We start from the raw sequence: 17074 nt of genomic DNA on the forward strand, positions 1-17074 counted from the left end.
CATTCTCCAGCTTAGTCAAAAGAGAGTCTTGTAGGACAATAATAGGGCCTCCTGTTGATAGAAGAGCCAGTAGTTCTGAACTTCCAGAACTATTTATGGCTTTACCATGATGGCTGCTCCAAATGACGTGACTGACACTGGAAATGTGCGCTCTGTGCATCTCATTAGACCACATTAACAGTATAGAGCTGCTGGACTGCTCAGTGGTTTAGGTCTCTGGCTGCAGAGCCAGAGTTTGGGAGTTTGATTCCCCCCCCCCAACACACACTGGGCTTCCTTGACAGGGGCTGAACTCAGTGATCCATAGGGTCCCTTCCAGCTCTGCAGTTGTAACATGAGGATGAAGATGATTAGAAGAGTTTGATTGGGTTTTTTTTTAAACTGGAGAATGTTAGGTGCGTTGAGAGAATCAAGAGTCCCTAGAAGACAAAGCAAGGGATTTAGAAACTGTTACTACACGAAGTTTATACTTGCTGGAAGGTGACAACTATGAGGCTAGGTAAAGGTAAAGGTTCCCCTTGACATTTAGTCCAGTCGTGTCCGACTCTAGGGTGCGGTGCTCATCCCTGTTTCCAAGCCATAGAGCCAGCGTTTGTCCGTAGATAGTTTCTGTGGTCACGTGGTCAGTGCGACTTAAGACACGGAATGCTGTTACCTTCCAGTTCTCCATCACCCAGTCTAATGAAATTGGTAGATTACTTTGAACAACTATAGAAGAGAGATGCCTGAGAAAAAGAAAACTGGATGACCACTGATGTTCGAAAGTAGATCTTTAATCTATCACAAAGGTTTGCTTAGCAGAGGTACCATCAACTGATGCTTGCACATGTGAATAGAGCAACTCATACTGGAGACAGAATTGCGATAACAGGACCAGTCCGTAAAATGCTGCTGTTTCAAGACAAAAAAAGATGGCACCCTCAGCCCATGTATAGAATACAAATGGGCAGGCTGTAGAAACCAGTAACAGGAGAACATTCTCCACTGCCCCAGAGGGCAGCAGGCAGGCTTGTGAGGGCCAAGGCAGGCATAGCTCTGTATCCCAGCCCTTTCTGCTGGTCTATGCCCTGCAGCACCTGTTGCTCCACTGCCTAGTGGAAGGGCTGACCTTGTCTCATCTGTCTCCCCTTATCAGTGCATGCAATTGGCTGCTGATCAGAAAGTGCACAGGGATAAAGAGCAGAGAAATGAAGAGATGTACCTGCATATGTTTAGGCAGGAACTTTTGTCCCTTTTGCTAGTGTGATTTTCAAAATGATATTCTGAGTTTCCTTTACTTCATAAAATTATTTACTAAATACAAAGGTTACAAAGTGCTTCTGGGACCAAGTCACTGGTGAGAGCAGGTCTGTTGCTTCCCATCAGCTGTTGCTGCTCTCTCACTTTTGCCACATGATGCTCTGGTGACTGTGTCTCTCATGGAAATTGCTTGTTATTCCTCCATGAAAAAACAAAACAAACCAAAAAGGTAGTCTATGATGCTGATTCTCCTGAGGCTGAGACTTTGGTTGACTCAAGATATGTCCATGATCAGCAGGCCACAATGTCAGGGAGAATACAGGCAACCAGGTGACTCATAGACCAGAAAAGCAAGGAGAAGAGGAAGATGATGTTTGTGTTGAGTCAAGGGACCTTTTTACAGCATGACTATCTCTCTTCCCCATAAGGAGCTAGAGTCAGGTCATGCATGCCATGCAGCAGAGCTTATGATCTGCAAGAATATCCAGATTATTTATTTATTGGCTGTGGTGGCGGCTGCTTTGTAAATGGAAGCTACTCCATCATTCCTTCCTTTTGGCAAATCTGGCTAAGTGTGATGGTAATTGCAGCCCAATTCACAGATTCCTCTCACCAGCAAGGCCAGTGGCATGCTTTTGATCAAACCTTTGACTTTTGTCTATGGGCATGGAAATTACTTACGACCACTGTATTTTAGAGAGGGTCTTGTTTGTTTTGATTCACTAGGCTCTTGAAAATCAGCAAACTGGTGACATTTGCAACCGGTGATATTCATAGGCCAGGCTTATGCAATCTGAGAAAGCCCATGTTGGGCAGGTGAGAGTGGGGGCATAGACATAATCAACCAAAGTTTCAATCTCTGATCAATTAATGAGACTTACTAGGTGGTCATGTGGCAAGTTATTGTGTTTTTGACAAATCTGACTCAACAAAGTTGAAAGCATATAAATGTTCCTTTGTGCAAGATGAAAGCCCACCGAGAACACTGGCGAATAATTGAAGTAGCAAATAACTCAGGTGGCTGTAAGACAGAATAATAGAACATACAAGTTTTGCATATTTCAGAAATAGGATGAAAACAGTTAGGTTGAGATGCTAATATTTCAGAAATCCTCTCCAGTTCTTCAACAAGGCTTCCTTCCACCATCTGTTACCTAACAACAGCAAACTCTATTTCATTCCACTGGTCTTCTAGTAAAATCCAATCTTCTATACATTTAGAGATTTAAGAACCACAATTCTGTCCATGAAGAAGTAAGAAGTAAGTCCCACTCTGGTTAACAGATCTTATTAGCAAGCATATCTACCACTCCAGTCTCATTTGTTCTATATACAGGTCTTCTAGTAGATGCACTCCATATTCTATCAACAGCACACAAGGTGCTCTTTAATGGATCTGGCTCAAGACATTTTTGGGCTTGAGACAGATCAGCATATGGCATCTTGTCCTGAAGCATATGTTATACCAGACCTTGGAATGTTCTTTTTAGGAGCCTCATGGCACAGTGGTTAAACCGCTGTACTGCAGCCAAAACTGTGCTCACGACCTGGGGTTCAATCCCAGGTAGCTGGCTCAAGGTTGACTCAGCCTTCTATCCTTCCGAGGTTGATAAAATGAGTACCCAGCTCGCTGGTGGGGGGAGCAATGTGTAGCCTGCATAACTAACTTGTAAACCGCCCAGAGAGTGCTTGAAGCACTATGGGGCGGTATATAAGCAGCACACTTTGCTTTTAGGCAATGGTCATGTTGGATCGTGGGATATGAAGTTCGAAAGTAAATTTCCCCAGCACTCCCAGATACAACCTTTTTCTGATTCTTTATTGAATCACTGGCTCTGTGTGTTTGTAGGGGTGAACTTGGGGACCTATAATCTCCTTCCGTTGATTATAGTGCTGACAAACAGGACCCTGCATATCTCACATGGAACTTCAGTGGCTTTTCAGGAGATCTTTTTTCTTTTCTTTTTTTGGTTTATATCCTACCTCTGAAGAACTCAGCCGCTTATTGTTCTCATGTGTCTTAGTGGCAGAATGAGTTAGCTTTGTGTCAAGAAGAGGGACGCTTGTGCAGCTGAGTAGTAGGTCAGGGACTAAGGCTTGGACTCTGCCACTGCTGAGGGATAACTTTTGTCTAAGCTCTTCTGCCATTTTGAGGTAATTGCTTTTGGACAGATGGCAGGTATGTAGGGTGCTTATGTTACTGTTCAGTTCTTCCTGCAACTCTTTCATGAAAAAAAAAGAGAGGGCGCATTTTGGGAAAAGAGCAGCTAGATCGATCTTTCTTTCTTTCTTTCTTTCTTTCTTTCTTTCTTTCTTTCTTTCTTTCTTTCTTTCTTTCTTTCTTTCTTTCTTTCTTTCTTTCTTGTACAGTAACTGAATTAACTTCTCTATGAAAGAATGGCCTTCTTATTCTCAAAGTCTGAAGCTGACATCTATTCTTTTCTGGGACAAGTCCTCTCCTGGCTGTCAGACCATTGTATGATTGGAGTTAATAGATTGGCATTCCTTCAGTGCAGGGGTGGGCAACATAGAGTTCTTCAGGTTTTGTTGAAGTGTCACTCACACCAGTTCTAACCAGCATAGTCAATGGGGAAAGTGAGTGGTAGTGGTAGTTCAGCAACACCCGGGGAAGCACGACTTGCTCTAATGATTAGGCATTGAAAATTATATATATATATTTTAAAAATGACAGCTCTCTGGATTCTGCATGACCATGTTGGCTGTGGGTTTCTGGGACTTGTAGCCCAGTGAGGTGACATTTCCATTTTAAGGTCAGTGCCAGATAAAATGAATGCTGCATCCTCTGGATGATCTACTTTGGAGAAGGGATGGGATACCCTTGGTTCGTTATAGGCCAGATCAGTCCATTCTGCATATAGTGCAACACTGAAGAAAAGATTAATATTTTATTCTGCACTATGGCATAGCCCTTTCTCCTCCTACCAATGCTGCATAACAACACAGTTATTTTACCCTCTTATGTTCTCCATGGAGTAAACCATGTACAAGAGGGGGCAAGATGCAAATAATTCCATGATACAATTGCTCCCATAGAAGGCCATGTACAGTGGACCCTCTACTTACGGAATTAATCCGTATTGGAACGGTGGCTGCAGGTCGAAAAGTCTGTAGGTCGAGTCTCCATTGACCTACAATGCAGTGAAAACTGATTAATCCTGTAACTGGCTGTTTTTGTTCCATTTTGGCTTTTTTCTGGTCTGTAGGTCGATTCTCTGGCTGCAAGTCAAACCTAAATTTTGTGGCCAGAGAAGTCTATAACTCGAAAAGTCTGTAAGTCGGGCCGTCTGTAAGTCGAGGGTCCACTGTAATAGAATAGCTTCTTCAGAGAACACTCATCTGTGTGGAAACAGCCTGTCTTTGGTTCTGGATGGCTAACACCTTTGAATGCAATTTCATGTGACTTGCTTTGGCAATACAAAGACAAAGTCAGGTGATACTTTTATAGTGGTACCTCGAGTTACAAACTTAATCCGTATTGGATTGGCATCCGTACATTGAAATGTTAGTAAATCAAGGCAAAATTTCCCATAGGAATGCAATGAAAACCATTTAATCTGTTCCGGCTGTTTTTCATTCTTATTTCGAGGTGCTGTTCACAAATAGAGGCATTAATTCCCATAGGAACTAATGCAAATCCGTACTCTACCACAAGGGGGAGATTTTTTTCTTTTAACCTAAGATGAACTTAGGTTATAAAAAGGTCAGAAACTTGAGTCTAAACTGCATTTTACAGCCTGCTTGCACCAATAATCAGCAACCATTCCAGCACAGAACTCCTCATCATAAAAAGAGAGCATACAGGTAGAGAGAGGTAAGACAATGGGTGGGTGGGTGTGAGAGCCTTGAGTCTACAGTAGACTCAATTTTATACTCCATTTAAAACTGCCTGCATCAACATCCAGCAACCAATATTATAGCAAACAGATTCCCCCCCCAAAGACTTTGGAGTCACGTTTTAAACCCACATACAGTATTTTAAAACAACAGAGAGGTCACAGTACGCAAACCCTAGAAGCCACAGAATGCAAAAATAAATAAATTTTACATTTTAAAATTACAGTCTAATTTTCACATTTAATTTTAATTTAATATTACAGTCTACTTTTCATGTTTTAAATCCACACTGCAAGACCCATCATGGCACAGAAACATAACCCCTCCCCAGCTAGCCCTACCCCCCCAGCTGCAAAAACCCTGTACAGTACAGTAAATACAGTGTATTCACCCAGAACAGGCAGGCTCTATGTTTTAAAAAAAGGGTCAAAAATCCAAAAATCAAAAATCCAAATTTTAAAAAAAAGCACCAGAAAATACAGTCCGTACAGTATAGTACACAGTACCAGGCAATACCAGGCAGTACAGTATGTACCGGGCAGTCTGAAGCCTGTCTCCCTATCCACTCTCTAACCGCTTGGACGAGTAAGGTAGCAGACAAGCACCCTCTTCGCTGGCCAACGGTTAATTGAAAGTTCAAATTTTGCACTTTCCCCACCTCCCCCGTGGTTCTTTTTGTTGTTGTTTGTAAGTCAAAGCTCCATTCGCAAGTCAAAGCAAAATTTTGCGAACGGAGACATTCGTAACTTGAAATGTTCGTAAGTAGAGACGTTCCTTAAGTCGAGGTACCACTGTATTGGAGCACCAAAAAATTTATTGAACAGCTAGCTTTCAACCTAAACCAATCTTCCTCAGGTTGTGCACCAATATTTTGTGGATAGCACAAAAATAAAATATATATACGTCCCCAAAATTATTGGCAGATGAATGCGCCAGGTCTGCTTATTTGAACTGACTGGATAGCTCAGTCAGTGGTTTAGGTCTCTGGCTGCAGTGCCAGAAAGTGGGAATTTGATTCCCCACTGTGCCTCCTTGACAGGAGCTGAACTTGATGATCCATAAGGTCTCTTCCAGCTCTGCAGTTCATCACTGGAGGCTAATTTGTGTGCTGGTGTAGTGGTGTACAAGATTTAGGTCATAGCCACCATTCTGTATCTCTTAAAGTGGAACAATGCCACTGTCTTTCCCTTAATATATATTTTTAAATTCATTATTTTAATGCATAGTCTTCCCTTGCAAAATGGCTCATGGAGATTGTGCAGTTATAAGCAATTATGAGCAAGGGATGCATGATGGTTCTGCCCAAGCACTTTGCCAGCACTGCTCTGTTCCTGACTGTCCCCTCTGAATTTCTACTTTCACATCTGGTATATCCTGTATCTTGAGCTGCATTAGCTAAACTCGATTAATTTATTGCCACTACTGTTGGTAACTGTACTGACATCTAATTGTCTCCAAAATAATTTACTCTCTAACCAGCTCATTCTGCTCGCTGTCTTTCCCCCCCACCCCACCTTTTCACTTTCATTTTATCTTGAAGCTGTCTTTCCCAGTCTGATGAATTCTTCAGCCCAGTCTCTACTCTTCTAATCTACCTTTATATCCATGCTTTGTTCCCCTAATTATTGCTGAAGTCCTCTACTGATCAATTTCCTCTTTCAGGTACTTCTTATCTTGATCCTACAATCATTTTTTAAAATGTTACCAAGTTCCAGGATCACTGTTTGGGATCTTCTTGAATTACTAGTTTTGAATGCCACTCCTGTTCCCTTCTTCACTTGAGGAATCTGCCTTTGCCCCTCACTTCTGTTTGGAACTGAACCTTTTTTCCTCTGGGCACTTCCATATGGATCCCAATCTAGCCCACATATAATTGAAGCCTTTACAGTTTGTTCCACAGTTGTGTGTAAATGTGCCTCCTTTGGCCCAGAATGGAGCTCGTTGCGTCATTGCTTCCTTCCACAAAGATTCATTGCTTCATTCCGCAATCTGATTTTTTTGCAAGAGAAAAACCTCATAGCACTCCACTAGCCTTGATCTTATTGTTCATCCTGAATACTGCCACAGATTTGGGTAAAGCAGTTGCATTCCTGCTTACTCAGATGTGAGTCCCACTTAAATAGAACTCATTCTTTTGCAAACATATCTGGGACTTAGCTTTAGTTTTCCATGAGGAGCATCTATGCTCCTGAGGAGATTGTGAGCTCTTACTCAGCAAAAGCACAGTTGTTTGAACCTAGCCAATAATGAGGCCTGCTCCCTAGAACATTCTCATATAGCAGCCCACCAAATCTTGCAGAAAATATGCCATAGGTGTTTCTTTTCAAGGTTAGCAACAGTTATATGGCCAGATGTTTTGGGCCAGCATTTTATTAAGAGCAGGACAATAGCCTAAATGTCCCCCTGCACTGGCAGGCTTCCAGTGTGACCAGTCATGTGACCGATCTCATGACCAGTATACAGTAGGACTGATCATGCAAAAGGGGCTGCTTGAATGGAAGGAATGTTTATGTGATTGGCCTTCCACTCCACATGTTCTGATTAGGATACTGGCCTTAAATTTCAGCTCCATTGCCCTTTTTTTTTTTTTTTGCAAAGCTGCAAAGTGTACTGTATTTAGCAAATTCATCTTCAAAGCCGGTAAGCATGTCTTTTGCCCATATTATCTATGTAGGGCTCACATTCTCACTCAATATAAATGCTGGGTAGTCCTACCACTAGGCACAGTGAAGCAACAACCTCATGTGGGAGATATTGGGGGACAGCAGTGGCAATGTCCCTATATGTTCTTCTTGAGTCTGCTAATAATCTTTTCCCTTTTGGGAAAGAGAAGGCCATTTCCACTCCATAAATTGTTATCCTCAGGTGTGAAAGGCAATGCGATCAAATTGTCAATTACAGAGGTATGATTCTGTGGCCAGTTTAGCCACTTTCTGGCCCTAGAGTGGGATGGAAGTGGCACCTACCAGTTCTCTTTTGTCCTTCACCTCAGACTGAATATATCTTGGTTGGGGTGATGTGAACCTGCTGCTTATGAGCCCAGCATCCTGGTCACAGATATACATGAGCTTCAGCCTGGCATCTGAACAACTACTACACCAAAAGATCATCTGGGCTCCATGTGGTGTGTGAAGATAGGAGAGCCTGGAGTGCTTTGGTCCATGGGGTCATGAAAAGTCAGACATGACTTAACAACTAAACAACAACATGTGTGGTGTGTGTATGTCTTAGATTTTAAGACAACTGAACAACCATCCGAAACACTGACATAAAACGAGCAGCTCTTATCCAATAGTCTCTCTGCCCCCTCTGCTGTTGAAAGCAATATTTACCTGCATTGGTTTCCCTTCAAAAATTAACTCAAAGCTTGTCATGTGCAAGGTGAGTAAATGAAGGCTTCTGGATATTAGCCTGAACCCTAATTTGGAATAAAAGTAACAGCAGAAGGGAGAGACATGTGACTGCAAAACGCTTCATGAATGTTTTCTGTTCCAGGCATCTGACTGTGCTGACTCTGCTGCAGCATGAGCTCATCAAATCTATGGCTTTCAGCTGATGGAGTGGCAAATAGGCCGTTGACTGTAGTTCCGTATCTGAAGGAGAAGATTTTCACTGGCAATTGGCTGAGCAAAATCCTGCTCACACCATAACAGCTGTGAACCCTGCTGAGGGCATCTGTTGGGTTGTTAATACTGGTTGAGAATCATATAGTTCTGACTGTGTTTTGTTTACCAAAGAAATTCCTATGCTTTTTCAACAGCATTAAAAGATATTGTACCTCCTGTTTGTTTACATATAATGCTGGGACTGTGTCGTCTCGGTTCCCTACCGCTGATTTTCTTCCCTGCAGGAGGGCTAGCATATTGAAAGCTTTTTATTATTTTCATTTTAACTGAGTTATAATAATAATACCAGCCTAGATGTACAAATGTGCTGTTAAAATAAAGTGCCTTGCAGGGAGTTGGGCCTGATTCTCTTGCTTTTCTTACACCAAAGTTCAAGAAAAGGAAAATGGCACAATGCTTCAGCAAAACAGGCAACACATTTAGAAAACAAGTGGGAACCAAAATTATCCAATAGAGACAACAAAAATTCCAGTAATAGGGAAGAGAATAACTCCACGTTACGCTACCTTATCATACAGCATGATCTACTCTGTGCATTGAAAAGAGCTGCTTATATTCAGCTTTATTAAAATAGAGAGGCATATATTTCTGGCTGCTGAAAATGAAAATTTCAGGACATTGGAATCAGTGTACAGCTGAACATTCCGTATTCCAGTAGAATCAAATCAGAGTCTTGGTTGACTAGCTTAAACCTTGCTTGTAATTAGTACATTTATTAGTTCCAGAATGGCTCAGGCTCAATCGGGTTGGTTTTATTCTCTAAATATTTGCCACCATTTTCTTTGTTATTTGCAACTTGACTCTGACTTGCCAAATTCAACACAGATCAGATCTCTTGCACTCTGTTTATAGAAGACACGTGTAGCAAATGTGCAGTCACCACAGTAAATACAAGAAAAGCTCCCCTTCTGGAATTCTCTAGTCTACAAGATGTGTGAAGCCACAAGAATCTTGGCATTCATTGAAGTTTGCAACATAAGTACAAGATGTAGTAATAAAAAAATTCTACTGAAAACAGTGGTTTTTATTAATTGGTGTCAAAGTTTGACTTAAAATATCAAATAGATACATGCCAGGAGGTGAATTTCACCTCTTTGGGGCACTCTTATTCTAGGTAATGAGAGAAAAAGCAGTATCATACATTTAGTTTCAGTTTTGATTTTTAGATAGTGCAAATAAACAATAATGTGCTATCAAGTCAATTATGACTTACGGAAATTCTTTTCAGGATTTTCCAGGTAAAGGGTAGAAAACCTCATAATTTTCCTTCTAGGCCCATTATTCTAGAATTTACAAGTAAATTGAAATAAAAGTGGGGAGCTGTGTGGCCATTATAAAACACAAATGCAAAAATAGGCAATACCTGAATGCATTCAGGCATATACATAAACATTGAAACACAGGGAGGATGCTCATTTTGCCCAGTGGTGTCTGAGCATAGTGAAAATGAACACAAACCCATTAGTAACCTTGCTCAGCTAATGCACTAGCATGTACATTTTTTGTTTCCTATAGTTTCCACTCTAGAACCCATAGACAGGGTCATAACACACCTAGCATTTCCTGCTGTACTCTTCTGTTACACTGGGCTAAGAATCCTACAAAAGACTATTCAGTATTGGGTTATACAGCTAGGATGTTGGCATTGCATATATGTGGGGAAGAGTAGGGGCATATCAGAAGGGACAAAGTCCTTGTTTTATGCTGCCTCATGGTTTTGGATAAAGAAATAAGGATTAGAGTCTCACGGCTTCTTCCTTTTACTATCTGAAATGTGTGGACTTAGCAAGACACTCAAATTGTAGGTTTTGAAAGATAAATGCAGACCTCCCCGTCACTAGATTTGGACCCTCATTTCTCTCTCTACATTTCATACCTCCTTCCATTGAGCTGTTGCAAGAACTCCTGGTTTTGCCTCTTGCACTGCACTAAATGCCTGCTGTGCACACTTGCAGTGCTGTTGCTTTCTTGCCCCATCTCAAAAAAAATGTTTGCTTCCTTCAAAGCTAGACGCTGATAGTGTCAATTATTCAGCTCTTTCCCTGACTGATTTACCATGGAAGGATTCTGCATACAAGCTTGTTGCCCACTGGACTATAAAGAGGTTTGAAAAAGCACTGTTGGCTGTTCCTACAATCTACATTTACACACTACATGGAAAGGTGTGTGTGTGTTACAGACATTGTTATGGCATGGCAAAGGTTCTCACGTCTTCACTGGTACTGCCACAAATGGCTGATCTGGAACATCATTACCTACTCTCATTCTGACTAATGAACTATGGCTGCTGGTAGTCTTTCGGGTTTTTTTTAATCTCAATGTCCATATTCATTAACCTTTGTGAAAACATCAAAACACCAACTATATTATTGTGGTGGAGTACTTTACCACGGGGGGACATCGGTTCGCCCGTCAATTATTATTGAAGACTGGTGGATCTGATACACTGGAAAAAGAACTTTAGATAGGCATGTTCACACAGGTTAATACCACACAATTTCTACCAGCTAGCCTATCTATATTCATATTTATTTAGTCATTCTCTGATTTATAAAGATTTCTAATACACTCTACAAATATACTTATTTTAGGTTTTGACTAAGATGACTAAAAGGAAAGAACAAATCATTTGGATTACACTTTGCATCCCCAATTTTATACCCTGGTTTAACTGAAAGGAACTCCTCCATTTAAGACAGACCTCAGCAGGTCTGAAATCAATGGTTTGGATTAATTAGATGTCAATGAGTATGGCAAACAGTGGTTCAGAATTTATGCACAAACATTCCAGAAATAATTCTGTAATATATTAACATGGATAGTAAAAACTGGATAACTGGATACTAAATAACTGATTAAGTACCGTATTTTTCCATGTATAAGACAATGCTTTTGTCTAAAATCTTTAGATTAAAACTTGAGGGTTATTTTATACACGGAAGTAATGGGGGGAAGGGATAAAAGTGCTTTGTTCCCTGCTTTCCCTTCCACTTTCTTCACAAGAATGTGGAGGTGGAAAGCAGGAATCAAAGCGCTTTGATGGTTCCTTCTTTCACCCTCCCCGTCCACGTGCTAAGCCCCGCTTAGATTTCTTAATTTTGGGTTAGAAAAGTGTGTGTGTGGGTCTTACACACGGAAAATATGGTAAGTGACTCTTGAATAGGAAACTTAATGCTTCTGGGGCACCATATTTTGAGACATTCAGTGAGTACATATTGGAAAACTGACCTCAGGTTCTGGTATAGTGGACAAATATGTGTAACACTGGCTGGGGGGGAATCTGAGAGTTGTAATCTGAAAAAACCTCTGTACTTTTTCAAGCTGTGATCATGAGGTATGTCTAAGTTATTTTATCTTAAACAAATTTAAATAGAATAGTTGCTCTAAAACAATGTAACTCAATGTTGCATTGCTCTAAAACAATTTTGAAAAAGACTGAGTTCGTACACTTCATTTCTCCTGGGATGCACTCAATGGGAGCTGCTGGAGAAGGAAAGCTTTTGTAACAGACTTGGGCTCTACAGCTGTCTACAAATATCATGATGACAGCCCAGATAATGGGAAGCGGTAATCTTTTTTTACCCAATTCAAGGCAATTTGTTTGCACCAGACGTAGCAAAGCTACAAGTTGCAGATTACACATATTCGTTAATGATGTACTTTTTACACAATGCTCTCACACTAGCCGTATAATTGTCAGTAAGTTTTTAATATACACATATATACAATTATATACAGAAGGTACACAATACACTTATGTATATATTGGAGGTCTTATACACAGATACACTAGGGTAAAACTATTTGCATTTGTTCCGTCAGGCCTGATTGTGCACTCTTTAACTCACAATAAAGGTATTTTATACTAAAAGATGGCCAAGACTCTTCTTTAACTTCAAATACCAAATTTAAACATTAGGTAAGGCCGTCTACTTGGAATATATGATTACAGATTTACAATAAAAATGGGCATCAGATATAATGTTGCTGACTGCTCTGTTCATTGGCTACTAATCTGCAATTTTTATCTACAAGGATTCCAAAATAACAACATATTTTAATCTTCTCTTCTTTCAGTAACAGCTAAAACGTAACATATGAAAGAGCTTTGCAAATGTCACATACTACAGTATGAGCAAAGCAGCATGGCAGGACATAAAACTCCCACCACCCGGTGACATCTAGTGGGCATTGTGATTAACTGGTGGTCGTATAAGGTCAAAACAAAACAAAACAAAACAAACTAATGAGCACAGCATAAAAAGAAACTACTAAATTTATTTATTTTACAAACTTTCAATAATATTTGGTAGAAATGAAGTTTTATTGCTTTTATAATGAAGCATGGTTCAAAATCTTTCAAAAACCAAGGATCAGCTGTTGTTAAACGTCTTCAAAATAAATGGAGTGAATTGTAGCTCAAACAGATCAGCAACAGTCTTTTTTCTGGAAGTGTTAACATTCAGTATTACAAAATAACAAGGGTATAAGATGCTGGTTCTAAAGGACTACAAAAGGTTTTTCTTGTGAGATAATCTAGTAAAGCAATATGATACAAAATACAATTATTCACCACTTAAATTGTACAAATGAATTGTTATTTAGGAAAGGAACAAATTATATCTATTGTTTCAGCTGATACTTCACTATGCAGAATAGCCTGGCACATATAGTTTCTGGAAAAGGAAATAGCAATGTGGAAAAAAGTGTATCCTTTGTAACAATACAGTACATAAGATTTAGATAACTGTTCCCCCCCCCCAAAGAATGCATCAAATTACAACACGTCATTTTCTTTTCTTGAAGTAACTCAGAAATACACCATTCTATGTTTTGGAAGAAGATGGATTTTCTACCATTATTATATCAGTTTTATTTTATTTCTTTACCTGAGTAACCTTAAGTAAACAGATTAAAATGTCCACATACATATCTGACACAGAGTTCCCTGTATAGTCTATGCTCACAAAAAGTGTGTGTGCAGACCTTCATTAATTTAAACTGACAGAGCCAAAAATCTCCCTATTGAACTTAATGGGGAAACTATTCCAAGCAGGAGAGCCTGTGTGCAGACACTGGAACTCTTATGCCCAGAACAGATCACTGACAGTTATGTTAGGACATGAGTTACTAAGCATGGCTGCTGCATAAGCTCGATTCATTTCAACAGGGCCTATATATAGCCCCCATTGAAATAAATTAAAGCCCCACAGAAACAATGTTGATGGGCTGTGTTGGAGCAGGTTAATTTCTCCTAAGGAAATGTCCTCTAATGGGCCGACACTGGACTGCAATTTCACAAAAAAGAAAAGCAGGAAGGAACATATAAAACAATGAACAGTCAGCTTCATGGCAGTCTGTACAGAGGAACAGATGTAATGGAATTATGTACAGAACAGTATTTTCATCACTTTTTGTGCAATGTAGCCTCCACTGAAGTTGAAAGGCTGCTGTTAATTACTCATGTTTTTGAATGCAACTTACAATGGTGAGTACAGAAAAGAGGACCACAGATCCCAGATAAATACTGTGCTACATGGACAGCTGTATTTAACTGTTGCAGTGCATTCATCAGAGATACACATAGCAGCAAAGACAGATAACAGCATTTAAAGTTTCTAGGCTTGTTACACTTAATGTGAGAATAAATGACTGTATGAGTAACCGTGACTATTGGAGAATTATAAGTTTATATGAAAGAATGCTTTATATTCGATGTGCAGAAAAATAGTGCAGTAGGAATAAATCCTTTACAGTAGCAATTAAATAAATTCAGAAGCACTGTTAACTCCGGAAATTTTTAAAAGCCATACGTAAAATGTAATTGTTTCCCTTCGGAATAGTTCTGTCAGTAGCATTCACTGTAACTCCCAGCTTCCATCTTCTTTGTGCTCTGGTTACTCCATTTTTGCCTTGTTATTATTTTTTCCTCTTTGACCTACCACAGGCTGAAGTAAAAGGAGTATGCTTGAAGCAATTTCTAGATATGAGTCATGTTGGTGAAAAACCTACAGGTGTTCAGTTACTTTTATGAGGTAAGTTTAGAATAACTTGGTGGAGAAAATTTACGTTTTAGGTACTTCAGAATATAAAGTGGAAGACAGCTTACTACAGTGATGGCTGATACTTTCCACAGGAAGGTCACAGTTGTGATAAAGGCAACATCTACAACATAAAAAAGGGAAAAATATTATAAAAACCATGAAAGAGGTGACTGTCCACTAGACAAGACCAATAAACACCACTAGACTATTGTCACAGCCTTTTTAAAAGGATGGTCACATGCTAGGCATGGGCTAATTTTAGGACTAACTGTACTCTTAGCACATTATTTTTTGAAGAATGTTCTTCATTGGCCTGTTCTGACAATAGCCTGAATCACAAATACACATTTGAAATTGTCATACCATCATTCAAAGGCAAATATGACAAAGAACAGAGACACAGTTAAAAAGTGGGTCCCTTTGAGAAACAGATAACTGTAGATTAAAATGCGTAATTTTATGCATCTCTCCATGAAACTCCGTTTCTAATGTTCTTTATTCATCTTTATTAACCTCTTCCTATACAAATTCAGAGAAGTCAGTTCAAATAATATCAGCTCAGTAGTGTTTGCCCTTTATTTCAAAATCTTATTCTATAAAAATCACCTCTTACATTTCTTTCTCAAAACAGCACAAATTTATAATAACATAATTATTATTTAAGGTTATTACTGTGTGACATTACTTGTATACATTATTGTTTAGGAAAGTGAATTAAGCTTTAAGAACAGACTGAAGTTTGTCCCTAATTAAATAAGTGATTACTGGGCCACCTGAAGGGCTCAGTGGTTCTTCTAGTACCAATTTTTTACATTAAGAAACCAAACAAACTTGAGGATGCTTTTTTCTTGCCAGCTTGTGTCCAAAATTATTGTACAGTGTGTTTTTCAGTACAAAAGTAACTCTGTTTACTTCAAATAATAATTGAAATCCATGGCACTATATTGAAATTAGTACACATTTAAATCCTCCACAGTATTGACAGAGATCATAATTCTGGTTTATTACTGTAATAAGAAATAGCTTTCATTTCCAGGTTTGGGGAATAGTAATCAGTAACTTATTTGTTCAGATGGTAAATTCTCACACTTCAACCTACCCTTCCTTTCCTCCTGGATCCGCGCCTCCAATGTCACTTTACAATAAGGGTTTTGAAATACGGAAATTTTAAAAGGCCATCTAAGCAACTAATTGATAGCAATTTAATTAGCTCTTCTGAGTACAAAGGTTAAAATATGTTAACATCCCAAATGTTTACAAGTCAGTAAAATATGAACAGGAGTAAATTTTCCATTGCAAAAAGAAGTAAGCCTGGCTTCAGCAGGGGTGTACGCTTATTGTAGTGCTTTTATGGGGCACCTCATCTTTTAAGAAAATAGCAGTTATACCTACCTAAGAAAGCTCCAAAAGACACTCTGCCTATACCTGTTCCGATAAGGTGGAAGAAGAAAGGACAGATTTATAGAAAAACAAAGAAATAAGAGAAGATGTAATACAAAAAAAGAGGAACGTATGAGAGAGCTCTGAAAAGTTTGAAAGAGGTTAGTACTATTTGAAATATTACCCGCATATAGACCAACTTAAGACTTAAAATTCTAGAACTGTTCTAGCTATGAACATTATTTTAAAAACCTACTTTGGCAAATAACTATCAGAGGTCTCCAAGCCCAATAGGATTTTTAACTCAGAAGTGGGGGTTCCTACTGGGTTTATGCAAGCCCTTGCCAGAAAACTGAGCACTGTATTTGTAACAGTGGAAAACTTTTCCCCCACCCAGGACATTGGCATGACATCAGCAACTGATCTACAGATGTAACAAGGTCAAATTAATGAGTAATACAATGCAGACAAAAAAATCCTATAAAACTGCACTCAACACTATAGCTGTGAACAGCTTTGTACAAATACAACAACTTAAAATATGACAATAGAAACTACACATCATATATATAATAGCTACTCACCAAAATATTCATTTAGAAATGCAAGAGAGGCCACATAGCAACAAAGACTGAAGACTTCTGCCACCACCATTAACCAGTGCCATGTTCGTATGGTTAGGGCGACCATCAAGAGCTCAGTCAGGATTAGTGCCGTGAAGGAAATGGCAACAACATGGACAAATTCAGATTCAAAAAGCAGAAGAGCTCCATACATCAGAATGCCACCTAGGAAAGTCATAAGGTATTTAACTACAAACCCACAGCTTAGTTTTGTTTTTCATGCATGTGCCCTTTGAACTGTATGTAAGAAAACCGTCAGTAACAGTGAAAATATTGCTCATCTTGTTTCAATGACAAAGTAAACTTC

At 39.3% G+C, this 17074-nt stretch overlaps 1 protein-coding gene and 1 long non-coding RNA gene across 7 annotated transcripts in view; one reads left to right on the forward strand and one right to left on the reverse strand.

Moving 5' to 3' along the window:
• The window catches only part of LOC144589239 (uncharacterized), a 701357-nt gene extending 687875 nt beyond the window's left edge, over positions 1-13482 (forward strand). Inside the window, exon 2 of the long non-coding RNA XR_013545263.1 lies at positions 5232-13482. This is a non-coding gene — a long non-coding RNA (uncharacterized LOC144589239). The remainder of the gene's footprint in view (positions 1-5231) is intronic.
• ATP9B (ATPase phospholipid transporting 9B) overlaps positions 12411-17074 on the reverse strand; it is a 230711-nt gene continuing 226047 nt past the window's right edge. For 4 of the 6 annotated variants that reach the window (XM_078393510.1, XM_020781634.3, XM_020781630.3 and 1 more), the window contains 3 exons: positions 16729-16932; positions 16157-16189; positions 12411-14885 (listed from right to left, as the gene is read on the reverse strand). In XM_078393510.1, coding sequence (XP_078249636.1) covers positions 14749-14885; positions 16157-16189; positions 16729-16932 — 374 coding nt within the window. In that variant the 3' untranslated portion in view covers positions 12411-14748. The remainder of the gene's footprint in view (positions 14886-16156; positions 16190-16728; positions 16933-17074) is intronic. The other 2 variants (XM_078393511.1, XM_020781632.3) reach the window with 1 other exon arrangement.

The sequence above is a fragment of the Pogona vitticeps genome, chromosome 4 (genome assembly GCF_051106095.1).
Source record: "Pogona vitticeps strain Pit_001003342236 chromosome 4, PviZW2.1, whole genome shotgun sequence".
Classification (NCBI taxonomy): domain Eukaryota; kingdom Metazoa; phylum Chordata; class Lepidosauria; order Squamata; family Agamidae; genus Pogona; species Pogona vitticeps.